Source organism: Sycon ciliatum, chromosome 13 (genome assembly GCF_964019385.1).
Source record: "Sycon ciliatum chromosome 13, ocSycCili1.1, whole genome shotgun sequence".
In the NCBI taxonomy this organism is placed as follows: Eukaryota; Metazoa; Porifera; class Calcarea; order Leucosolenida; family Sycettidae; genus Sycon; species Sycon ciliatum.
The window spans coordinates 18,016,495-18,043,889 of NC_088655.1; the positions used below are offsets into that span (position 1 = coordinate 18,016,495).

General features: G+C 46.2%; 2 protein-coding genes across 2 annotated transcripts; both read right to left on the reverse strand.

Annotated features, from left to right (window-relative positions):
* Window positions 1-7,413: 7,413 nt before the first annotated feature.
* On the reverse strand, window positions 7,414-8,520 carry LOC135829241 (protein kinase C epsilon type-like). The gene has a single exon (XM_065341645.1). It carries the CDS (start codon window positions 8,518-8,520, stop codon window positions 7,414-7,416), a length of 1,107 nt encoding a protein of 368 aa, XP_065197717.1.
* A 9,607-nt stretch (window positions 8,521-18,127) lies between these two features.
* Window positions 18,128-19,282, reverse strand: LOC135829242 (calcium-independent protein kinase C-like). Its single transcript, XM_065341646.1, has one exon. It carries the CDS (start codon window positions 19,280-19,282, stop codon window positions 18,128-18,130), a length of 1,155 nt encoding a protein of 384 aa, XP_065197718.1.
* Window positions 19,283-27,395: the final 8,113 nt, after the last annotated feature.

The window sequence follows — 27,395 nt, forward strand, 5'->3', positions numbered from 1 at the left end:
CAGAACAATGGCGATCTACAACTTGTGTTCAGTTTTGATGAAGAAGAAAAATCAACAACAACAACAACAACAACAACAACAACAACAACAACAACAACAACAACAACAACAACAACAACAACAACAACAACAACAACAACAACAACAACAACAACAACAACAACAACAACAACAACAACAACAACAACAACAACAACAACAACAACAACAACAACAACAACAACAACAACAACAACAACAACAACAACAACAACAACAACAACAACAACAACAACAAGAACAACAACAAGCAAAGGAAGCCCGGATCCTGAATTGCGACTTCGTGCTCTTTTTATTTCTTCTGTGTGCATGGACGCGATGATTCGGGTGATGGTGTCTCCTGATGTTGAGATTTCTGCTCCGCCGGTTGCTGTTCTTCAACTCTCTCGCAATCCACTCTCTTCTTCGTACCTTTCTTAATGAATTGAGTCGTGAGTTTGGTGCCTTGTCTTGGCCTTGAACCACAGCTCCAACAATCTACGCTCTTGAGGCACCTCCACTCCAGGAATCCATGGTTATCGGAGAAAATCAAAATCAAACTGAGCTCTACAGACTGTGAAATTTAAATTTTTCACCGGACTTCCCCTTTAATTGACATCCCATTGTTGGTGCATTATAACCCTGCCGGTGACGTTTTAATCAGGAGTTCGAGACCCGCGCTGGCAGCAGGGAGCGTGAACTGTGCTAACAAATGCGGTTATGCATGCGTGAACCACACGTGGACGAAAGAGAAAAGGAACATTGTCGTAACAATCACTCAGCATGCACCCAGAGGCAAAGGGACAAAAGTAAACAATGGGATGACGACTTACTTATTTGCTTCTCAAAGCTCCAAACTGCGAACGTGCACCCCTGTCCACGGATGTCATTCGAGTGCAGTGACCGACCTGCGCCCCTCTCCCCCCCCCCCCCCCCCACACACACACACACGAAAATCCTGGCACCCATGTTGCCTTGTAGGAAGAGTACAGAAATAGTACGGACCCGCTGGGGTGGGCGTTTGCTGGGAAGTGGGCGTTTTCAGGGGACTTCACGGGACTAGAACATTGACCATTAAGGCTCCGTGAGGGAGTGGGAATACAATCATGGACTTCAAGCTGGGGTGGAAAAGTTTACCAGCTTCGTTTAGCCAATAAAATCGAAATAACCGCTCGATCTATTTCTTATCGAGTAAGTAACGAGTAATCGATATAATTGTTTCAGCAATAATTTTAACACTCCCTGCTACTACCCACTAGTATTCATTTTTGATTTCCTCGAAACGTGCGCTCTCACCGCTATAGCCCTATTACTCTTCTTAGATTTTTGGTTGGAGGAAAGCAAATCAGCACACGAAGCACAGAAGCCATAATTTTAATTTGTTCGACTAGGCCTTTCATTCCATTACTCTTCAGGTCGAATACACTAGCGCTATTTTTCATGTTGTATATGCATACATGTTGTATGCATATTCTATTTTATTTTATAATTTGGATGAAGTTTTCCATTAGTCATATTTGTGTTGTTGCTAACGGCTTTTGTTGACGTCACTTCTGTCATTTCATTATATCGTATTACTCTTCAGACATCAATCCTGAATGGCATAAGCGAAAGTGGCACCCCCGCCACCTACGCGGACATGCTTTTAATAATAATAATAATATATTTTTCAAGTGCTATGTTTGTCAATAAACCCTATAAACCCTAGCGGCAGATGCAGCGCCTAACGGTGGGGGTGAGTGGATAAGTCTCACAACCACTGGCACAAGTGCCGAAAACGACCCCATTAGCTGCATCCATGTACCCCTTGTGCCTGGCCACAAGTTCCCAGTTGACTGTGGGTAGCAGCACGGCTGGAAAAACCGCTCCCAGGCAGGACTTGAACCAGGTACCTCTCGTATCTCAATCATGGTCTTTGACCAACCCACTGTGCCTGCCTGGGTAGGGTTTATCGGGTGTTAGCGGCGTCGTGAGTTCCCTTTGGGAACGGACAGGATAATTTACTTTTTTTTTAATGTTTGTCAATGCTCTGTAGGCCTTGACGGATTATGCTAATATTTTCGTGAAATTATGCTTTTCGCATTGCTGAAAAAATTGCAGAATTATGCTATTTTAATGCTAAAAATTATCATATTATTATGCCGCATTATGCTCACATATATGCTGCTAATGTATATGATGGTTCTGTGCAAAATAACTCTGGGTACTTGATTTTGCACGCTGACAGAAGGAAAATTGTCTCTAAAGACATACTTATGCGAAGTTGACGCGATTAGTGAACGCAAAGCCACATCTGGGGTCTGGAGCGTCACCAATGTACATCATCATCTCTGACCATGTACAGCTTCCCGTACTAGCATAACCTGTAGCGTCATGCGATCAGATTCCCCAAGGACGCTCCCCTATTCCACCTTACACACAGCCCCCAAGAAGTACTTGAATGCCATGGAAGGCAAAGACTATGTCCAAGCATGTTAAAGTAGAATGAAGTTGAAGACACCACTGCAGCTGTACTTATGGTTGATAAATATGGTGGTAAAGACACACCTGGCAATATGGCGGTAAGCGAACTGATGGTGGTGGTGGTGAGAAGGAGAGCTCTGTGCCAGAACTTTGCAGCCTAGAGAGCGTGTGTGGGCAGGCGTGTGTTTACCGCCATATTGCCAGGTGTGTCTTTACCACCATATTTATCAACCATGTTAAAGTAGAAAGGAAAAGGACATATGGAAACGAGTTAAAAGTAACTCTCCACCACTGTAACTAGATACTATATACAGTCAGAAAGTGCAACAACTAGGCACAAAACTGACAGAGTACGTCGGTTAGCGCTACGGAGATGTGTTGAAGCTAGGTGTCAGGACGTCGAATGTCTCAGTACTCTGTCAGTTTTGTGCCTAGTTGTTGCACTTTCTGACTGTATATAGTATCTAGACACACAGTGGTGGTGAGTTACTCTTAACTCGTTTCCATATGTCCTTTTCCTTTCTACTTTTATTATTGGCTCAATACCCGAGTTTCATGTTAAAGTACATAATAATAAATAAAATTAATATAATATGATGTAGAGGAGTCATGAATACTAGTATAGCCTATTTTTGGTGTGGTAAAGACATTCTGAACAATCTGTAGGATATTATCACTTGGTAGAAATTTGGAGGAATCTACGCCGCATTGCAGTGAAGTCGATAGGTAAAAGTCAGAGACAATTTAAAAAGTAATGAACTGAATACACGAACTTAGAGCTCGTGGGAACAACCATCTTCAGAACTGAATACAGTACTGGTGAAGAGGTTGTCATGCGGAAAGATTCATGCGCTGTTCTGGCAAACTGAGGGTGCAATATGCGGGATTTGACACGGAATGGCGTAGTTATTAGCATTGAAAGTCGTTGAATATTTCAAATGATCAAATCCAAGTGGGCTCACAAATTTATTGTGGTCCAAAGAAATTGTGAATCTGTCCAGGTAGCCCATACTAGCTACTTTTTATTATTTTTAATTTTTTATTGGGAACACAGCCCTACGAAGAGGCATGTGGACTACTATCAATTTTACGTCAGATTCGAATGTTGCACCAAACGTTGTCCTGCAGACAGGTGCGATAACCCCATATGTTTCATTTGGGCTACATGGCGAACTCTGTTTATTACTATTAAACCTGGGCGTTAGAAAATTACTATCGATCTCACTGTAAAATTTGAAACAACTCCCTGCTGCGTAATTATCCACACCATGGCCAGTGAATAGTGAAAACTCAAGTTGTTTTCTGAAGGCGGTTACCATCCACCAACACACTTAGAACAATAGTTTTCAACGGAGGATTCATTCAGTTACCTATCCATCATTATTGGCAATGCAATTTGCACTCTTTGCCCAACCTAATTATTATAGCCAACCCCATGCACATGGTGGGTATACTCGAGGAGTCAGACACAGGACTATGATGTGTTCATTGTTCAGTTATTGAGAGAGGATACCGTCTCTGCTTGGATAACAGCTACACCATAGCTCAGTGGTTAGAGCACCGCTGGCTTCAAGTGAAGGTCCCTTTTTCAGTCCTGGTGGTGACAGTAAATGTTTTCTTCAGACTTTTCCCGATTTCATCTTTCCACCAAGCCAGTAGGTTATTGAGTTTCACATTTGTATGTTGCAACGGAGTTCTCCGCCATTCTCAACGTTAAATTTGGGAATTGTACATTGCACTGTTGAGGCTATGAAGAAAAAGAAATCCAGCATTAATAGCAAACAACCTCACGTTATCTTTCCTCTTTCTTCGCTTTTATCACTACTTTGCGTTATTGTTCGTTTGTTTGCTTGAATTATTTCGAAGTATTTATTCTCACGATGGCACCATCGCCAATAAGAGATTGCAATCAATTCATTGACAGAATATGCCACTGCTGCCAGCACACAATGACACTGTCAATACCAATGAGCATACTTCGAAATACATGTACGAACATCTTGAAAGTGTTCAGCTTGACAAAGTATACTTTCAAGGCTTCTCGTCAGGTGAAATACAGGCAAAGGGAAAGTAACAAGAACAGTGGATTAAGTACAGTAGCGACGTGATGAAACAGCGCAAAGAAGAAGATAGCTAAAATCAAGAGTAGATTACGGATCTAATATTGACTGATTACGAAGTCTATATAGGAAATAAAAGCCGAGTAGAAGACCGAGGCGAAGCCGAGGCTTTTTACGAGGCTTTTATTTTCTATACTGACGAAATACGAAGTCAATATTAGATTTATCACGACAAACAGTCGGTATTTCAAATTGCAGAGCGATTGCCTCATGAATCCCAGTTTCATGATTGCACAACCGTTGCACCATCACCTACTCATACAGTGATCGTGCTGCACTAGGCACTGTTCAACTGCGCAACCCATAAGCAGTCAAATATAAGCAATCAATATAGCGCTAATGGGTGAAATAACTAAATATTGCGACAGAGCTTCTTGCTCCACATATACTGGCACACACAGAGACATAGACAGCAATAGCGACAACACACAAAGTGAAGGGTTGTTGGCCTCAGCCAGATTTGAACCAGATAAAGAGTGAGGTATGGAAGCAAGGACTGAGAACGGAGTGTCTAAGATAGAATAGGCGTGCCAGTGGATAGCAGAAATAGGCCATAATGCAGAACCACTTGGGACCGTCAGATTAATTTCCCTGGACCGAGCCAGCCGGGAAAAAACCCTCGCGCCGACGGACGCAGTTGTGAGGGAAAAAACCGGGTGTATATCCCCAATGGCGATTAGGCATCCTGTAGGCATGGCAATCACATCACGGCACAAAGTGATAAAAAAGCAATGATATTAAATATGGCAATAAATAAGATAACTTGTGCATTCATAACAACAGCAAAAAATGAAGAAAGTCAAGTTCCATAACGTTTTCTTGTGACTGTCATCAGTGGAACGCCGTCACATAAAATGTAATAACTAAAACGCACACTTATATACTTTGTGCATGTAGCTAATATGGTTTCAGGTAAAAATACAGCAGCCAGCAAGTACAAAAAGCGAAGTTTGCATCTTTGCAATGTGTGAATATAGTGTGTGTGAGAAAGGTAGTGGCAGATGAATGGATACTGTGTGAATGAATGTAATGGTGCTTGTGTACTACTTGAAGAGTGTGAGTGATACAACGTTTTCTTTCTGTTTACATAGCACAGGGTCACGAGTACGAATATACACAGCTTCGAATAACACTAAACCTTGAATCGTCAAACACCTTACGACATTCTGGACTGGACACCAAATGCTTGTACACTGCAGACTTCCTCTTGTCAACATCAAACTCCTCCTCATCACTACTCTCATCCTCCACCTCCACTCCAATGCCGCCGTCCATCCCATCGTCCTCGTATTCGTTATCATCAGTCTCCATCTCCTCGCGACACCGCTTCCCTCTCCTTGATTTGTTCTGTGCCGTGCTTGTGCTTCCTCCTGTGTCTCCTTGCCTCCGAGAGGGGAACTAGATTAGTCTGCTCGTTCTCCATGGAATTAGTACGGCAATATTACGTCGATTGTTGAGATATTAATTATGCACAGAAATGAAGGGTGGGAGGGCAGGGACACAGGTGAGACTCAAAACTGACTGAATTGTTGGCATATTGAGTTCAAAATAGTTGAGATTTTGGAAGCAACATTCGTTCGAAAACACAATTTGCAACATTTGGTAGATTTTCGGCGGGTCTCAAAGCAATCCTCCAAAATCAGCGATATAAAGCTTAGCCATTTTTCAATCGGTCTCGTTTTCGGCCGGCTGACTTGGGTAAAGCCTACTAGTAAAAAGGGTCAATGAAATCAAAGCACGCCAAAGATTAATAAGGAAGGTTAGCAACGCCTTGAACGCATTGATTACTGACTAGCCAATTGAAAATCTCAATAGACGTTCCTTTGCAGCAGCTGATTGCACATTAATTGACTCTACCAGTAGTTGTTCCAAGGCAGCATACAGTACAACACGGAGACGCTTTATTTTTATTTATGGCTAGGTTTAATTTAGGAAAAAAAGGTTTCAGAGCAGACCCGCTTTCTTCCCTGTAACTCTGCAAACTCGAACTCGTAAAAGGGAAGCGAGCGGGTCTGCTCTGAAACCTTTTTTTATGAATGAAGCTGCAGGAATCCTCACCGCCGCTACAAAATCTGGTTTGACATTAATGAATAAATATGCCCCTGGACCCAGACCGACTAGAAAAAATATAGCTCGCACAGGCAGACGCAGTAGCAGGGGGAAAACCAGTTTATTGTCACCAATGACAAGATGGCATTGTGGAAGCATAAAAATGAACAGCGGAGCTAAGTTGAAAAGCAGGATCAAGGTGGCCAAAAATGAAGAGCTGTAGACCAGCGAAAATACTAACCTATACAGTACTAAGAATCAAAGAATGAACGAAAAAGACATGAATCGAAACAATGATAAATGAAAAAACCAATGCCCAATGCCCAATCTTTGTTACCATAACGGCGACGAAGACAACAACAACAACAACAACAACAATACCAAAAATCCTATTGGCGATGGTGCCATCGTGAGAATTAATACTTCAAAAACGATAAAAACAACAACGACAACAAAACCAACAACAACGACAACAAAACCAACAACAAAACCAACGACGACGACGACGACGACGACGACAACAACAACAACATCAGCAACAGATTAAGAAATGGCCAGGCTAAAATGGCAAACTTTCCACCAATCGCACCCTGGAAGCCTGTGGCACACAGCAAATATTTCTCAGTCAATGAATATAGCAAACACATGCAGCGGAGATTTTCCGAGGTAAGGCGGTAAAGAGCACAGTTTGAATAACAACTGGAGCTGTTAAGTAACGAAACCGTGTGTCGGCTAACCTAATTTGGCTCCACGGAATGCAATGCTAATCTGTTAAGTCAAAGTCTCTGAATTTAGACTGGTCGATCCGGGCCACAATCCTTTCGTCAATGGGCTCGAGAACGGCGACCTCGTCCGTAAATTCCGTGTGAAAGTTTGATGTGTCCGTCTTCGAGTCAAACGGTGGGATAAAGGGCGGATTGATGTCGCCCCTTTCTAGCGCCTCCCACCGTATTGACTCGAAAAACGGATGCGTTTGTACCTGCAACCCAGCCGTGCATCCCAGACGCTGCTTAACAGTTTTGCGCATCAAACTCAGCAACACGCTTTCGCAATGTTTACTGCAGTTGGTGTCTGGGAATATCACCGGCTGGGCTTTAATGTTTCGGAATATCACCTTTTTTGTTGCGCCTCTAAAGGGCACACAGCCAAACATCATCTCAAACATCAGAACGCCAAGAGCCCACCAGTCAACAGACGCGTTGTAAGCTGTCCTTCTGACCATTTCCGGGGCCATATATTCAGTCGTGCCGACGAATGTTGATGTTGTGGCTCCCAGGGTTACTTTGCTTCCACCGAAGTCTGTTATTTTGATATGTCCATCACTGCTCAGCATGACGTTTTCAAGTTTCAGATCACGGTGAATGATTCCTGAACGGTGCAGATGAAGTAGGGCGCACGCTATCTGAGCGGAGTAGAAGCGAGTTGTGGACTCACCAAAACGGCGACTTCTTTCTTTTCCCGAGTGAAACCATAGATCTCCGCCGCCGATATACTCCATAACGAAGAAAAGCCTGCTGGCAGTTTGAAAACACTCAAACATTTTCGCACAAAACATATGGCGACCCGCAATAGCCAGAACTTTCTTCTCACTGATGGTTCTGCTTACAATGTTCTTCTGGATAGCCGTATGCTTCTGCAGCACCTTGATAGCGTACACTTGGTCCTTGTTCTTCTTCTTCTCAGCGAGATATACAGTGCCGTAACTGCCCTTACCGAGAGTCTTCAGCAGATTGAATGCTTCGATGCCGTTCCCGTGTGATTCGTCGCCATCGCTTGCCTTTTGTGTATCTCGCTCCATCGGAGACCGGACCGCTGCATCTGTGACTTCACTTAGCGCTGGGAACGTAACAAGATTTTTTACTGAACTCATTGCGCCTTTTGATACTACTGCAGGAGTAGCAGACGGCGTTTCTCTTGCAGGGTAAACAATCTTCGGGAAGCTGTCTCTCTCGTCTGATACTGTTCACTATAATTATCAATACTGACAAACGGTATAACAATCAGTACGAAATTTATCCTAAGGCTAGCGTACAGCGACACTCACCGGTTTAAACAAGGGTGAATCTTGTCTCAGGCATTAGTTGAAACTGGTCTCAAATCTATGTCGCAGGCTTTTATAAACCCTACAGTACACGTACTAGCCTAGCCGAGGGGTTATAAGCTTGCATGCGAATCACAAGGTCGCGAGTTCGAGACCCGCGCTCGCAGCAGGGAGCGTGAACTGTGCTAACACATGCGGTGATGCATGCGTGAACCAGATACAAGGAACTGCGCGCGGACAATCACGTCATAGTCAGCTGGGTACTCACCACTACGTGTAGTACAATCGTCATGTACTCGGAGTGAGGCTTACTCGGATCGGAGTGAGGGTTACGCGAGTGAGGGTTACTCGGATCGGAGGGAGGGTTACGTGGGTGAGGGTTACTCGGAGTGAGGGTGACTCGGAGTGAGGGTTACGTGAGTGAGTGTTTCGCTGGCGCTCAGCTGGCTTTTGTGCTCCCTGTCGAGCGGTCACACCAGACATCGAGTGCAAAGCCTGAACGACTTGTTTTTTGCCCGCCAAATTTTGAATATCTCCAAACACACCGTTTGCAAGATATCGGAAAGCAGAACAATGGCGATCTACAACTTGTGTTCAGTTTTGATGAAGAAGTAAAAATCAACAACAACAACAACAACAACAACAACAACAAGAACAACAACAACAACAAGCAAAGGAAGCCCGGATCCTGAATTGCGACTTCGTGCTCTTTTTATTTCTTCTGTGTGCATGGACGCGATGATTCGGGTGATGGTGTCTCCTGATGTTGAGCTTTCTACTCCGCCGGTTTCTGTTTTTCAACTCTCTCGCAATCCACTCTCTTCTTCGTACCTTTCTTAATGAATTGAGTCGTGAGTTTGGTGCCTTGTCTTGGTCTCGAACCACAGCTCCAACAATCTACGCTCTTGAGGCACCTCCACTCCAGGAATCCATGGTTATCGGAGAAAATCAAAATCAAACTGAGCTCTACAGGCTGTGAAATTTAAATTTTTCACCGGACTTCCCCTTTAATTGACATCCCATTGTTGGTGCATTATACCCCTGCCGGTGACGTTTTAATCAGGAGTTCGAGACCCGCACTGGCAGCAGGGAGCGTGAACTGTGCTAACAAATGCGGTGATGCATGCGTGAACCACACGTGGACGAAAGAGAAAAGGAACATTGTCGTAAAAATCACTCAGCATGCACCCAGAGGCAAAGGGACAAAGTAAACAATGGGATGACGACTTACTTATTTGCTTCTCAAAGCTCCAAACTGCGAACGTGCACGCCTGTCCACGGATGTCATTCGAGTGCAGTGACCGACCTGCGCCCCTCTCTCGATATAATTGTTTCAGCACTAATTTTAACACTCCCTGCTACTACCCACTAGTATTCATCTTTGATTTCCTCGAAACGTGCGCTCTCACCGCTATAGCCCTATTACTCTTCTTAGATGTTTGGTTGGAGGAAAGCAAATCAGCACACGAAGCACAGAAGCCATAATTATTAAATTATAATTTTTTCGACTAGGCCTTTCATTCCATTACTCTTCAGGTGGAATACACTAGCGCTATTTTTCAAGTGCTATTTTTGTCAATAAACCCTATAAACCCTAGCGGCAGATGCAGCGCCTAACAGTGGGGGTGAGTGGATAAGTCTCACAACCACTGGCACAAGTGCCGAAAACGATCCCATTAGCTGCATCCATGTACCCCTTGTGCCTGGCCACAAGTTCCCAGTTGACTGTGGGTAGCAGCACGGCTGGAAAAACCGCTCCCAGGCAGGACTTGAACCAGGTACCTCTCGTATCTCAATCATGGTCTTTGACCAACCCACTGTGCCTGCCTGGGTAGGGTTTATCGGGTGTTAGCGGCCGTCGTGAGTTCCCTTTGGGAACGGACACGATAATTTACTTTTTTTTTTTAATGTTTGTCAATGCTCATTGCTCTGCCCGCCAAAAGTGCCGGGTATAAGGACTTGCTTACTACCTTGTTAATCAACATTGTATCCGACCTGAAGAGTAATGGAATGAAAGGCCTAGTCGAAATAATTATAATATTATATGGCTTCTGTGCTTCGTGTGCTGATTGCTCTTCTTCTATTCTTCCTTGTCTCTCTCTGGTATTCGCATTACTGTTATTGAGCATACTGGTCCATAGAAGTAGTAGAAGGGAGCGTGACCGCGAAACGGTCAGGAGCACTAAGTCTTTGCAGTCAACTGCACTGGCATACAGTTAGGGCTCAAACGATTAGTCCGATTAACCGGTTGCAGACCGGTTACGAAGAATTAACGGTTAACCGATAAAGATAACGGTTACGCAGTAACTTTTCAGTCAATTTTTCAAGTATCAGGTCGTTGCAAAATGTGCACTTTCGCGGGCTGTCGCACGCGTACGCAATTTCTGGGCTGTCAACTCGGTCATATCTAGTCTCTTGGTGTGAGAGTATGTATGAATGAGCATGCAAGAGAATGTACATGTGTGCGTTGTACTGAATAGGGTACATTTTTTGAATGAGTATAGTCAAATATACGGTTAAAAAAGAGTCCTCAGGATTGCCGTGGCTTATAGGTTATAACCGGTTAACCGACCGTTAGCTTAGCAGTTAACCGTCAGGGGTAAAACCGTGACCGTTTGAGCCCTACATACAGTACAGACTACAGTGCACTGCATGCATCAACACCAAGACAGTAACGTCCGTGGACCGTAGTAGATAGAACTACTGTAGAACTAGAACTTCTAGTTCTACAGACGTAACCGGTGTTGATGCACGCAGTAGAACAGAAGTAGTAGAAGGGAACCGGGAGCGCGACCGCGAAACGGGCACCAACATGCATAATTGTCGACACAGTTTGCACTAGTAGAACCTACTAGTAGTAGTACTCCAAGGCAATGGTACACACAGTCGACTAGTCCTGTCTGCGCAAACTGCATTTTTTTTGCTTTACTGAATATTAAATATTGCGACAGAGCTTTCGGCCATATTTCACATTTATTTTTTACTGAATATTGTTTTGACTTTTCATTTTGTTTGTTCGATTTCGGGGTGAAACTGTTGCGAATAGATGGCTGCTTCCACACAGAGTATTCGTTGTGTGTTGGGTACGACGTAATAACAGTTACTATACCAGCAATGAACCGAGCAAGACCGTCGCAAGCTAGAATGGGGAGCAGTACTCGCCTGTCGAGCAGTCGAAAGGGCGAGGACATCAGCGATGCGGACGGCCTAGAAAGTCGAGGTGTGTCGCCGTTTGATCCCAGAGTCAGACTTGCCGCTGCATGGCAAGAAGGTTGACCTGAAGGTCCGCCGATATTCCGCATGCATGGTAGATCTACTAGGTACTTCATGTACCGACGGTGGAAGACAGCGGCTGGACCATGGAGGAATGCGCGGTAGTTTCGTCTCGTGAAATCGACTTATGTCGGCAGTTGCCCGGCGAAATGAAGAGAGTTTCGCTAACCGCTACAGACCCAAGACTATGTCCCCATTCCAATCCAAGTTGCCTAATAATGCTTGGCCATCCAACTTTCGACTAGAGACGTGCGAGTCCCTCGAACGAATCGATGACTCAGCCAGAAATTCGAATGAAGCCGCCACGAAGCTTCACCTGCTGAAGAACAGCCCAACAAGACGAGAAAGAAAACCAGCTGCAGAACAACAAATCAGCAAGGACTACAACAGTAGCGCGAGATGTTCCAAAATTTTCTCTTGTACTTGGCAGTGTAGTGGAACCCACGTTCGACCAGCCAGCACTAACGCAACACTTCGGATTAGGGAATGAGTTATATTTACAAGAGAGTTGGGAGAGCCATAGAAGTTATTAGAACCAGACTGAAGCACACTGAACTAAAGATCGACTGAACTACAGAAAGACGGGCATGCAATCTGAGAAAGAAGTGCAGCTACACAGCTGACAAAAACTAAGAAAAACTGAAAGGTGACAAAAACAATGGAAGGTACGCATCACTGCAGATCGCGGACCAGTCGCGCCTTTCCGCCGACATGACATTATAATTATGCAGCGCAGCTAAGCACGTGGCTAGACACATGCACGGCATGAGAGGTGTACACATAAAGCGGACGCGCGCGCATGGGTGAGCGTGTACACAGCATGCATAGCAAAATACATTGTGAAACAAGAGTCATAAGGCACCTAACATAGCAGCTCATAACAGCAGCTAGTGCACGTGAGTTTCACATGTGCATCGATGCCTTGTTGTAGTAGTAGAAAATCACAATGTAGCAATTGGGCACTCGAGGGTTTCAGGTATGCATTGCATTTGGAACATCAAGAATTGAAAAAAGGTTCTCTCTGGGGTACAGCTGCGGCCCTCCGGCTCCTGAAAAATGAATGATGTAACCGCGCATTATTATTATTATTATGAACAGTTTCGCGTACTTGAGGACCAGCCTCTTTCCGCCTCTGTGTTCCTGAGCAATAGAAGGAGAGAGACAAAACTATACTATTATGATGATTACAAGGGAAGACATGGACTGCAAGGTACGGTTTACAAATCGACAATAAGCAAATAGCACTGAGAAGGATGGGCAACTTCTGTTTCGTCAGTGTTCACTGTGCGTTTTTTACGAAGGCCTTTCACACTTGCCTGTCGGATGCCTTCTGCCGGAGGCTCTGCAGATGCGGGCTCCTCTTGAGTGGCGTTTGTCTGTGGACGCAGTCTTGCTGGATCTGGGTGACTAAAGTAGTCAGAGGTCTTCCTGGCTTGGCTGTGTTCGGTGGATTGAAGTAGAGTGCCATGGCTTGTAACCGCGCATGCACCGGAAGTACTTGGGCTCATAGCAACCTGAAAGAATTCTTGAACTATTTTGAACTATATGATAAATGTGTGTAATGTGACGATACAATGTATGTGTATACAAACATTACGAATATGTAATTTTTTTGGTGCCATCTGTCATTGCCTCTTACCTCATTGTAGCTTCATCCGTAGTCCGTTTCCATTATCCTTGTTCTATATTCTGTTCTTTTCTTGTTCTCTCTCCATTGCCAACTTGCATTTTCGTATTTATACATTTCCACCAAGAGGCTGCCGGTTGCGCTGTTGTGTTGTGTTGGGCTAAGAGGGGTGGTAGAGAGAATAGACAGTAACAGTTCTCCAACAACTTTGTGGTGCCGAAACACGGGAATGGACGAGGGACCGCATGTGAGACTGGCGTGCACTAGCTGCCCAGCACAAGAGAATGTTCTGGCCTAATCTGGGCCATCTTGCACTAGATTGGATGCTTGGGTTTATAGGTTGGACCAAATTTCGATAATTTGAAAATGCCTACCCCATCGAACATCGGTGTTCGATCAATGTGTGGGCCGGCCAAAAAAGGGCTACCTGCTCGCACTTTTCCTGTGCCAGGGGCGCTCCATATGTACGCGACACGCGTGGCCCGCATGGCACAAACAAAATAAGGGCCAGGCACCGTGTTGCCCTACTACCGAGGCAAATTGTAGAGGGCGTTTAATCTACCTAGCAGGTAGTTCTTGTCTACTAAGGGCACTAAAGGCACGGCTCCGCGAGCCTGACGTGCTCGCTGTCTTGGTCTCTGCATGTATATCCAGGCTCGCTAGCTGCGCGCATAACATCCTGCCGGATGTCCACCTCCTGCCGGAGGATCGCTTACCGACGCTACCGATGCCAGCAACACCTACACGAGCCAACGCTTACGTGCCACCCCCATACGTCCATCCGCAAGGCTAAGTACCTATGGTTTAGGCCAATAGCAGAGCAACATATGGGGGTCACCCCTGTCGGAACCTGGCTAGGCTTACACCCTGCAGGGCTGGGGGGGGGGGGGGGGGGCTCCCGGGTCGTATTTGCATTAGCCCCAGGGATGAGGAGGAACCTCCTCAACCCAGCACAGAAACGACCGGTCGAGGTCAGGGGCGAAATCTCCCACTAGCAGAACCCACGGGTCCCCTACTTATAATCCGCAACCACACCGCAAGGCCAAAGTGTTCCGGGAAGCGGGCTGCCGTTCAGTGACCCGGCGCTGCATACATCGCAGTCTGGTCGCCTTGCCATGCTGCCCATCTAGTGAATGTGCGCTTGTGCGGGCTTATGCATGTCTGCGTTTGTGTTGCATGCGCTTGTGCCTGTGTCCTCCTAGGCTCGCTAGCCGACGCTCGCTCAGCAAGAGCAGAGCACCGGATCACCAACTCGGTAGCCACTGGCACACAGCGCACATACGCCCCAGGGTGGTGTGCATTCCTGAAGTTCATGGGTCGCATGCGCCGCAACGCACATCGCCCAGATCAGAACGACGTTCTGCTGTTTGCTGCCGCAATGCCGCACTCAGTCAGCGTCAGCACTCTGAGAGTCTACCTGGCCGCGGTCATATACCACCTCCTCAGCATGGGAGGCACGGCCGGGGCTACATCCTCAAGCCGCATCACAGCCCTGGTCAAGGGATTAGAGAGGGAGAGAGCGTTGCTTCCCAGTCACCCGTCCGCACGAACTCAGCCCCAAGCGATCACCGTCCACCTGCTTAAGGCTCTCAGCCAGTTCTTGGTTCTGTCCTTGTACTCCCTGGCAGACAGACCAATGCAATGGGCTGCTCTGACGACAGCCTTCCACAGCCTACTACGTGTCAGTGAGTACACGTCGCTGTCACCCCACGGTCCCGGCGCCCTCAAGACGCTGAGGCCCGAACTAGCCCAGCAGGAGGCCTCTCTGCAGCTCCAGAGGATGAAGATGTCTCAACTAACAACAGGCAGGAGAGGTAGCGCTGAATCGCTACGCTGACCCCGCACTATGTCCCGTCCGAGCCCTGCAGCCTTACGTTTTTCCCAGCACATGGAGCAATGGCAAGCAACCCGGGGCCATTCCCCACTTCAAGTTTCAGGACGGTCGCTATCTTACGCCAAACGACATAATGCTGTCCTACACAAAGTGCTAGGTCCTGGCTCCAAGAATCATCAGCCATTCCTTACGCGCCGGGGGAGCCACACACATAGCGGATCGAGGCGCCCCAGAATATGCCCTGATGGCGGCAGGCCGCTGGTCTAGCGGGGCATATCGCACGCACATCCGTAGGCCCGCAGGCATGCCACAGCACTACTAGAGCCTGCGTGTCCCAAGCCACTCGGTACATTTATTGTAGGCACGGGTGCTGCCTGCCGATGGGCATCGCATAGTGCAACGCACATCGGCACCATTGAACTATTCATGTGTACTTCAGTATTAGGATTTAGCGTTCCGCTGCCATAGCAGTACACGCAGCCGTTCAGACGGCGCGGGGTCACTTCTGCTGTCCTTGCCTCTCTGATGCGTGATATGTGTAATAATAATAATAATATTCGCGGGATCCGCGTTAGCATCACTTGAATGTTCAGAAACACACAAGCTATAGCCTTCGCTTCCGCAGGCCACCACTATGCCTTTACACCTTAGTGGCGAATGCAGACCTCACAAGTGAGTCAGGCGAGAGGAGGTGAGTCTCTCAACCAATCGGGCGTGTAACGGCCCATAACCCTGTAAACTGCATCCTTGTTATCCTCACTCGAGCTGTGAGTACCCAGTTGACCGTGGGTTTCGGCGCAGTTCAACACGCGTAAAAAGTCTTTTTACACGCTCCCTGCTGCCAGCGCGGGTCTCGAACTCGGGACCTCATGATTCGCAGGCAGGCCTGCAAACCAATCGGCCATATGCGTTGGGTATATGTGTACATCATAATAATCATGACCTCATACTGAGTACATATACGACATACTTTATTACGGATCACAGGCTCATGATTATTCATGCTGGTTTAAACACCTGCGACACCCCATGGGCTCGTCTCTCTTGTGTGGCATGAGGGTGAACTAGAGGTTTCGGCATTGTTGACATCCAACGAAGCTCCAATCAGTTTCTTACACGGGTACGTAAATTACAGGGCAGGCGACAGAACTCAACAATTGAATCTGGAATTCCGGAACACGGTACAAACATTGAATTACTCTAATGTGTGTTGTTTTGTCGTATGTGAAATCAAGCATAATGGGATGGTAGGTTTTATGCCCTTGAACTCTTGAAGAACGTTTTGAACACCTCAGGTAGTACTAGAACTAGTAAGTGGAATACGGTCTGGCGTAGTTCTACGAAGACATTTCATCGCTGGATGGGTGTACCATACTTTGCGCGCTACAGTGCGCGGACAAGACTACATGCAGTGCAACTCGTTCATACTCGTAATAGACCTACGATCGCCAGACGTACGATCCGAGACGTGATGAAAGCCCAGTTTCACGCACTGCGACTATTCATGGCGTATATACAGTAAAACCTGCATGGTTTTTAGAACCAGGTCCCACAGTTTCTGTGTACAACTGTCCATGCATGGGGAAAGGGTCATTAAAATCAGGTGGTCGCTAAACCCAGAGGTCGCTTACACCGGGTTGTACGGAATTTCCACTTAGAATTGCGAGCTTCGACTCTACAACTCCGCCTCTTCCACTCTAAATCCCACGGTACCACTGCAGCACCTCTTCGTTGTCCTTTTTAGAGCCATCCATCGCTCGTTCCGGTGTTCGTGCCAAAATCAGGTCCATAAAGGGCGCCGCGGGACCTTCTCAACTGGACACCACAGTGTGGCGGCATCATTTTCCATTCACTCTGCAAACTCGAACTCGTAAAAGGGAAGAGAGCGGGTCTACTCTGAAACCTTTCCTATGAATGAAGCTCAGGCTGGCAGCCTCACCACAGCTACTGATTCTATTTTGACATTAATTTCCCTAGACCCAGCCCGCCACGGAAAACATCATCGTGCAGGCGGACGTAGTAGCAAGGAAAAAATCAGTTGCTTGTCACCAATGACATGATGGCATTGTGGAAGCATAGAAATGAGCACCGTAGCTAATTTGAAAAAAAATACAGGATCAAGGTGCACAGAAATGAACAGTTGTAGTCCAGCGGTACTAATAGCCTATACAAAGATTCAAAGAATGACTAAGAAAGACATGAAACGAAACAATACTATTAAAATTATAAAACATTGGATTGTCAATATAATTTGTAACAACAACGACAACGACGACGACGACGATGACAACAACAACCATAACAACAATCCTATTGGTGATGGTGCTATCGTGAGAATAAATAATTTAAAAAAACAACAACAACAACAACAACAACAACAACAACAACAACAACAACAACAACAACAACAACAACAACAACAACAACAACAACAACAACAACAACAACAACAACAACAACAACAACAACAACAACAACAACAACAACAACAACAACAACAACAACAACAACAAATTAAGATGTGGCTTCGCTAAAATGGCAAAGACACCAATCGCACCCTGGCAGCCTGTGGCACACAGCAAATATTTCTCAGTCAATGAATATAGCAAACACAGCGGAGATTTTCAGAGGAAAAGGCAGTAGAAAGCACAGTTTGCATAACAACTGGAACTGTTGAGTAACGAAACCGTGAGTTGGCCAACCTAAGTTGGCTCCACTGAATGCAATCCTGATCTGTTTTTAAAGTCAAAGTGTTTGAATTTGGACTTGTCGATCCGGGCCACTATCTTTTCGTCAATTGGCCGGAGAACGGCGACCTCGTCCGTAAATTCCGTGTCAAAGTTTGATGTGTCCGTCTTCGAGTCAAACGGTGGGATGAAGGGCGGATTGATGTCGCCCCTTTCTAGCGCCTCCCACCGTATTGACTCGAAAAACGGATGCGTTTGTACCTGCGACCCAGCCGTGCATCCCAGACGCTGCTTAACAGTTTTGTGCATCAAACTCAGCAACACGCTTTCGCAATGTTTACTGCAGTTGGTGTCTGGGAATATCACCGGCTGGGCTTCGATGTTTCGGAACATCGCCTCTTTTGTTTCGCCTCTAAAGGGCAGACACCCAAACATCATCTCAAACATCAGAACGCCAAGAGCCCACCAGTCAACAGACGCGTTGTAAGCGTTCAGTCTGACCATTTCCGGGGCCGTGTATTCAGTCGTGCCGCAGAATGTTCTTGTAGTGGCCCCTAGGGTCATGTTCATTTTGCTCAAACCGAAGTCTGTTATTTTTATATGTCCCTCACTGCTCAGCATGACGTTTTCAAGTTTCAGATCACGGTGAATGATTCCTGAACGGTGCAGATGAAGTAGGGCGCACACTATCTGAGCGGAGTAGAAGCGAGTTTTGGACTCACCGAAACGGCCACTTCCTTCTTTTTCCAAGTGAAACCTTAGATCTCCGCCGCCGATATACTCCATGACGAAGAAAAGCCTGCTGGCGGTTTGAAAACACTCAAACATTTTCGCACAGAACATATGGCGACCCGCAATAGCCAGAACTTTCTTCTCACTGATTGTTCTCCTTACAGTGTTCTTCTGGATAGCCGTATGCTTCTGTAGTACCTTGATAGCGTACACTTGGTCCTTGTTCTTCTTCTTCTCAGCGAGATATACAGTGCCGTATTTGCCCTTACCGAGAGTCTTCAGCAGACTGAATGCTTCGATGCCGTTCCTGTGTGATTCGTCGCCACCGCTTGCCTTTTGTGAGGTAGAACCATCTCGCTCCATCGGAGACCGGACGGACTCTGCATCTGTGACTTCACTTAGCGCTGGGAACGTAACAAGATTTCTTACTGAGCTCATTGCGCCTTTCGAAACTGCAAAAGTGGCAGACGGCGTTTCCTTTGCAAGGTAAACAATCTTCTGGGAAACAGTCTCTCTCGTCTGACACTGTTCAGTGTTTTGTATCAATACTGCCAAACGGTATAACAATCAGTACGAAAATTATCCTAAGTCTTGCTTCCGTCAACACTTCCTGGTCTAAACATCGGTGAATCTTATCTCAAGCATCTGTGGAAACTCGTCTCAAATCCATGTCGCAGGCTTTTATAAATCCTGCAGTGCTAGCTCAAACATTCTTTCTGACATGTCACATGACAATCGACATGGCAACAGCGAATCCTAGCGCGACTTGCCGTGCTTTGAATCAGCCACTGAAGACCTGTGAGCGCTTGCAGGTCTCCGATTTTCCAATCGGAGCACGCCCAGGCGTGCTCCGATTGAATCGGAGCACGCCTAGGCGTGCTCCGATTCAGCCATCAGAGGCCGCTTTTTTTTTACATTAGTCATTATGTAACATGTCTGAAGTACTAAACTGGCGACTAGTAGTTGTGTTCCTTGTCTGGTCTAGTGTGCGTGCCTTGAGTAGGTACTAGGTATGTGTGAAGTACTACATGTAGTAGTACTAGTAGTACGAAGTAGTTCGTGCAATGCATGTCAGAAATGGTATCAAAGCATTCGTACTCGGACTCAAGTGCTAGAATCGGAGCCCTCCGCGCTAGCGCGCGTCGGGCTCCGATTCCGCACTTTCGTCCTCGTACTCATGCTCGATTCCATACATCGGCGAGCGTGCGATTACTCATCTGTTGTTGAGTGCTTCCACACAAAGAAGTAGATCTACTAACAAGGCCCCGGTCACACATGCACTTTTTTTGGCGGTTCCGCCAAAGCGTAACTTACGCTTCCGCCGTTGCCTCAGCAACGGCGGAGGCGTAAGTAGTTACGCTTTGGCGGAAAGTTTGGATTTCGCTACCCCAAAAAAATGCGAGCGGACCCTCCGCTTTCGCGGATCCGCTTTGGCGGAACCTGCATGGTAATGGCTTTGGAGTTTGGTGTGCTACTTCTGCACTGAGTTCTGGTGTTGTTTGGTTGCCGTTTGGTATTCAGTTTTCATATTGTTCTTCTTTGCCAATGAACTGTACGTTCTGGAGATCTCGCAAACAATACTGCATCGTTATGAGTGGATAATTGGTGAGGGAATCCGTCTCCCAACTCATTGGCCCCGATCGCGGACGATCTCGAACTCTCTCCTTCTCTCTTTCTCTCTAACTCATTGGCCCCGATCGCGGACGATCTCGAACTCTCTCCTTCTCTCTTTCTCTCTCCAAGCAATACGTCCACCAGAGTATGCAACACTAGGACTGCAACCAGGGAGTAGTAGAGTACTCTGCCACACCCTCACTGCAACTGCAGGCATCCACGCAGTCGCTGGGTCGATGATGGATCATGGAGGAGGCAACGACACCCTGCTATAAAACAATTTGAATTTGATATTGATGTAAACTAAACTAATAATACACCCGTGCTGGGCCGCAGTGAATGTGCCCCAAATCCACGAGTGTACTTGACAGGAGACATTCAGCAGCCTGTCAGCGATCCACGATAGCTCTACTTGTACAAGCGAAGGTCGCTTCAACTCGGACGAGAAGGAGGCAACGACACCCTGCTATACAACTATTTGAATTTGATATTGATGTAAACCAAACTAGTAATATTCAAATACACCTGTACCGGGCCGCAGTGAATGCGCCCCAAATCCACGAGTGTACTTGACAGGAGACATTCAGCAGCCTAGCCTGTCAGCGATCAACGATAGCTCTACTTGTACAAGCGAAGGTCGCTTCAACTCGGACAAGAACATCTAAAATTTCATAGGACGTGCTGCATTTGCATTCTCTCCGCCAAAGCGGAGCGTTGAGGAGCACAGTAGTCTACATGTATGTGTGACCGCTGCATCGTGTGGTTCGCCAAAGCGGCTGCGGTAGTTCCGCTTTCCGCCTCCGCAAAAGCGGTGCAAGCTTTTCATGTGTGACCGGACTCGACCGCGGCCAAGACTAACTTAGTACGGTGTTTTCTTTACGACGTAACAACAGTAGGTACTTTACTTTAGCCTAGGTTCAAACTGTGAAGAGAACACCAACGGCGCATCTCACTTCTCAGCACGTCGTTGACAGCATACCCGCTACACAGTACAAGCTAAAACAACAGCAATGATACGGAATACAGTCATGTACATTTACACTCTTACAGTAGTACTCAACGGTTGAACCTGCGTACAGAACTGTTTTGTCCTTTCTGGACTCGTCACCATGATCACGACATCAGCACAGCACAGAGGCCGAACCTGATAAGTGATAGCACTAGTACACACACAGTCTAGTCTTGTCTTTGGACCCTGCATTTTTTATTTTCCTTGTTGGGTTTCAACCTGAAACTGTTGAGTGTTGTTGTGGAGTGCTTCCACACAAAGTATTCAGTGTGTTTTCGTTACGACGTAACAACAATAGGTACTGTCCCAACAATGAACAGAGCGAGGCGGTCGCAAGTCGGAACTGTGGGGAGCAGTGCTCGCCCGTCGAGCAGTCGAAAGTGCGAGGACACCAGCGATGCGGCGGCCTCGAAAGTCGAGCTGTGTTGCCACGTCTTGATCCCAGAGTCAAACTTGCGGCTGCATGGCACGAAGGTCGACCTGAAGGCCCGCCGATATCTATTCCGCATGCATGGTAGATCTACTACTTCATGTACCGCGGACCGGCGGAAGACAGCGGCTGGACCATGGAGGAGTGCGTGGTAGTTTCGTCTCGTGAAATCGGCTTCTGTCGGCAGTTGCGCGGCGAAATGAAGAGAGTTTCGCTAGCCGCTACGGACCCAAGACCGTTCTCCTAGTCGACAGTGATGATCATCTGAGGAGTATGTTAGATGAGTCCTACGTGAGACTCAACATGAAAATGTCAGAAGAAACACGAGTACAACATATGTCATCATATCGGGGCATATCCGTCCGGTACGCGGTCAAGTGAGTTGGAACGATGATACTGTTGTATGAAGTTAGTCTTGTCCTAAGCCACAGTCCGAACCTTATTATTAGTGAGGTTTTGCATTCCGAATTTCGGTTCGGCCTTCTTCGGTCATTTGTCGAACACCAAATGTCGAATTTTTGAAAAAAAACGTTTGTTTTGCCAGTCGAACATCATGCGTTTTCATTTCGTGAACTCCAGCATCAGCAACGGCGTGTCCCGCGTTCCTTTTCTTGCAGATTCCAACGAACATTTGATCGCCCAAAGAGTCGAGGGCCAAACAAATCTGCCTCCTGAGCTTTCTCAGAAGAACTACCGTAGAATCTCGCGTATAAACCTATGCTCGCGCATAAGCCCAGGCAAAGTTTGAACATCGCGAAGCTTCGTTGTTTTAAAAGACTTGCGCGTTTGCATGACGCATGGCGCCCGGGTTGAAATTTCGCCCCGGGTTGATTTCAACACTCCACTTAGGGGTAGGGTTGAAATCGTACTATCGTACGTCTGTGCGTATCTCGCGCCATGAACAGCACTGCAGAGGCAAATTCCGCGCAAAAGTATTCACGTGACCATACAGTAGGCTCCGGCGGATTATGCTCGCGAAATCATGGAATTATGCTTTCATGGATTCTCGCATTATGCTCGCAAAATCCTCATAATGCTTCGGCACGCGGTGATACATATTCACTTTCTTGTACTTATGGAGCCTCAAAGTTCGGAAAATTGTGCCTTTTTCGCACTGGCAAGTGGCTATAAGTACAACAAAATACATGAGTACCGGTATCCCCATGCAAAGGTGTCCATTCATGCTGGAGATTAGGGTCCAGCGGATAATGCCGGCATTATATTCGGCATTATGAGAGTATCCGAGCATCAGAGCATTATGGAGCATTAGAAAGGAACAAGACGAGCATTATGTGAGGTTTGAGCGGCATAACGAGTTTCTTAGTGGATAATGTCGGAAAATATCAGGTTTTTGACAACAATCGGCTAAAGTCATGAGGTGCAACGCCATGTATTGTACCGGCACATGACTTTGTGATTGTGTAGACACGTAACATCTTTGGCACCAATGCTACATTTACCTGACGACATACCGGTACATGTAATGCCATTGCTACATGAAGTCTTTATGTAGCAATGTGGTCAGGTAAATGTACAGGCGATGTAGCATGCCGAAATTGCAACTGAGGCTGTTAAACAGAATCCGTAACGATGATTTTCGAGGAGTTCTCTTTTTAGAAATCGTGGAGAGCCATGGAGGAGACTAGACGTACGCGAAGTAAATATCAAACAGACGAAGACGAGATTTCCTGTTATGCCATAGGCTCTGGCCAAAGCATTTTTATTATTATTATTATTAAACTCATTTCTACTATTCTCTAGCGATACTGAAGTAAACACTGATCCATTGATAAATTTGGACCTGGATGAAGGAGCGGCTATAAACAGAAAGAACTTGTTCCAAACAATTGCCTTTGCCGAGTCCAGCTCAGCAGGCTCGAAAAGAACTAGAATTTCTCATGGACGCGGTACCAAGTCGATTTGAGTGCTCAGGAGCGCGTGTCTTACTTTCCTGGTGAAGCACATACAGTTTGTCGTGGACGATTGTAATGCAAGGCCTACAAGTACAGTCAAGTGCTATCAGAAAAGAAGAGTATTATGGCCAACCATTTGTCTCCACGGAACCGCAGGAGAAGAAGACAGCGCAAGCAGAGGATGTAGAGCGGCAAAATAATTTCTGACCACGTGTTTTCAGGATTTCCGCAAATGGGAGGATCTGGATCTGAGATCGTCCGGCTCTCAGGAACTGGCCTCACGTGAGCTGTTTCAGATGAAGACATTTTCACAGAGTGGAAGCAGTGACAGCTTGTCTGCAGGCATGAATACCACTTCCCATGATAGGCTTCTAGCATGCAAATGATCACCAGCAATAATGGTTTCACCTCTCACTACATGGATAAGCAAGGGGAAAGATTTGATAAACCAACTGTTCAGCCACAGCCCTGCATCAAAGTTGCAATGGAGAGCAGCCAATGGAGACGCGATCATGTCTTATAGTGCTAAGAAGTGGTGGAGTTCGTGAGACATATTGTAGCAGCTTCAGAGGCAGATCGGCTAAATGCATCCTTTTTCTGGAATTAAGTTTGACAATGTGCAGCATTTCTTCCATTTTTGTTTCAAACCAAGAGCATTATAGCCCTTGTTGAAGCATTATAATCAGCATTACAGGGTAGTTTTTGGAGCATTATGATTAGCATTATACGAACATTTTCGGAGCATTATCCGCTGGACCCTACTGGAGATCACCATGGAAAAGAAAGCCTTATTTCTTCTATTCCGCATTAGTTGACTTCTTTTTTAATATGATATTTAATTGCCACATTAGTTTGAGTTTAAATAGGCACCTTTCAACTGTCTTCGTAGTCGTCATACTCGTACAGCCGATGTCACCCTCACCCTGTGAATAATCAGCTCATCTCCCCCGTGTCTCAACCTCTCCTTCCATCATGAGTCATGACCGAATATCACGTATACCTCTTTTTTGAATTATTAGAGCAATGTCCATAGCCTGCACAGTCATGGCTGCTAAAATCCAGAGGCCGTGACTTCGAAACATGCGTAATGTACATGTACAGAGAGTTTTGCGGACTAATCGTCACTATCTCGTCCGCCCCAGGATACCTGATAAAGGCTGATTCACTCCATCTTCTGCTACATGTTCAGTGTGAGAAAGAACTTTGAGGAAGAGGAGTTCGAGCATAAAATAATGCATTGCCATGATTTCTACACTGCTTTTCATTGAAAACACTATCTCCATGACTTCCAAACCCTTTACCATGCAGACCACCAGCACTGATCAGGTGCATGGTACACAATTGTGTAGCCTACATACTAGAACTGTGGTACACAATTGTGTAGCCTACATACTAGAACTGTGGTACAATCATGAAGTTATGCTCCTACCTCCGAAAGGATGCCAATTTATGCTCCAAATTTTCAACCACCAAATTATGCCAATAACAGGGATCGATTTATCCGGGTTCGCATCGCAGTTTGCGAATCAAAATTCACTGGCTGCGATTCGCTTTTCGTTTTTTATCGCCCAAAACTGCGATGCACTACAAAGACCAGTTGTGTGCAGTCTACATGCGACTGTTGTACACACTGCTGATTTAGGGAGTAGTGTTTTACTACTCCAACCAACTGGCCTGTCCTGCTCAGTCCGCGCGGGTCGCGGACTCGCGGATCACGCTCTTTCGATTTTGGACACTGCACTAGCACTGGTCGTACATGAGTCATGACTGCAGTCTTCTGAAGTTGTACACGGCGGTGACTTTTCATGATGTTCTCCTTTCTTCTTTCACTGTCAAGCTCAGTTTTTTAGGCTGTTCGACAAGGCACAGTTGAAGTAGATGGTTCTTAGTCTCATGTAGCCAACATGTCAGTGAATCTGATCAGTGATTCACTGTCCAGAAGAGGGACAAAGAACTGGACGCGCCAGGAATGTCGATTCGTTTCGATGAAGAAAAGGAGAAAAGCGAAATTCGATGCGCTTTGCACGAAATGTCACGATCGTTTGAGCGCTTTCCTGAGGTTTCTTTGTCGAAGGAATCAGTGGAACTGCCCTGTTGAAAGACATTGTGTTGTGAAGAACTCGAAGACGGATGGACGCTGAACATGTAACGTGCCCAAGCGAAAACTCTAACGTAAATATTCAGGTCGAACATTCGCTTGGAAAAGCAAATAGCAACTGCAGCTATTGTCCTCTTCTGTACGAAATCCTGCTATTGTACAGCTATACATGTAAACTTTTGATGAAGGAAAACTGCTAATCAATACTGGGAGTTGCTAGTCAATTGTAAAACTGTGTAGCAGTGACTGCTATGCAAAAAAATCAAAGTGAATCGATCCCTGCAATAATTATGCCGGCATAATCCGCCGGTGCCTACCGTACAGGACTCTAGAAGTTGACTTTTGACGGCATATCAGTAATTGCCCCGGGTAAACTGTCTTCATGTGAACACCCACCCATTTCTTCAGCGTACAGACTTTCAACCCGGGCTGAACACCACGTGGGTTGAAAATTCTTGTGTAAACACAGCCTCAGTTTACATGAGGCGTTTCTACCCGCCATGAACACAGACTGACTGGCGCGTTTGCATGACGCATTGCCCTTGACCCAATATGAAATTTCTCCCCGGGTTAAAATCGTCTATCGTACTTCTGTGCGTATCCTATTCTACTATTCCCGTAGTTATGCAAAAGACGTTACTCTTAAAGTAACGTCTGATGCTAGCCAGGGTCCACACAGCTTTAATTCCGTAAATGTTTCCTGCATCATCGGGCATGCCTGGCGGTATCCCGTACGCGTCCCGTACCGTGCAATCAAAGACAGCTGGTCATCTTATTCAAATAGGGCTTTCTACTGCACGATCATAACTTGAAGCAACTTGGAAGAATGTGTGTGTATGCGAAGTATATCGGGGGAAGGCATGCAGGGCGATAGTTTCGGTTTGAATCCCTTGTTATGCCTTGAAAAATAGCAGAAATGAAAAAGAAGCTTCATTTCACAAAGGTTTTGGTGAGATGTCATGCACAAATTCTAGTGGTGTTAAGTTTTTTTCTTGGCGCTAGTAATTTTCAGTCCATGTTTTCATTCAGGGTCTCTTTGTTCAGCGTCGAAATGTCTTCGGGTTCTCTGATCCTGTGCAGGCGACGGACAACGAGTTGAGTATAGCGGCGTCGGATATCGGATCCAAGTCAAGTGTTAGTAGGAAATCCGCCCGCAGATCGGCCAGTAGATCCAGATCTGTTTCGTTAGAGCGTTTACAGAAGTTAGAGTTATCCGTAGGCCAGATATTTGCTTCCTTCGAGCGTTTTATGTCCCGATTCGATCAGGCATTTGTCGAGCAGGCCAATCCGTGGGTGTCCGGATGTTCGAGGGAGAAGACGAGTCAGGCCCGGACGAGACGCCGTCTCTGGCAGATAATGTGACTCGCTCTCATTCTACCTGACACCCTCTACAGTTCTAACGCATACTTCTCCTCCTTAACATCAGCCCAAAGACGCTTTCATCAGTTCGAATAACATGCATGATGAGGTCTACAAAAAAGCATAGC

Excerpts from the sequence above, each read along its gene's own strand:
- LOC135829242 (XM_065341646.1), bottom strand. The coding sequence starts at position 19,282 with ATGAGCTCAGTAAGAAATCTTGTTACGTTCCCAGCGCTAAGTGAAGTC.
- LOC135829241 (XM_065341645.1), bottom strand. The coding sequence starts at position 8,520 with ATGAGTTCAGTAAAAAATCTTGTTACGTTCCCAGCGCTAAGTGAAGTC.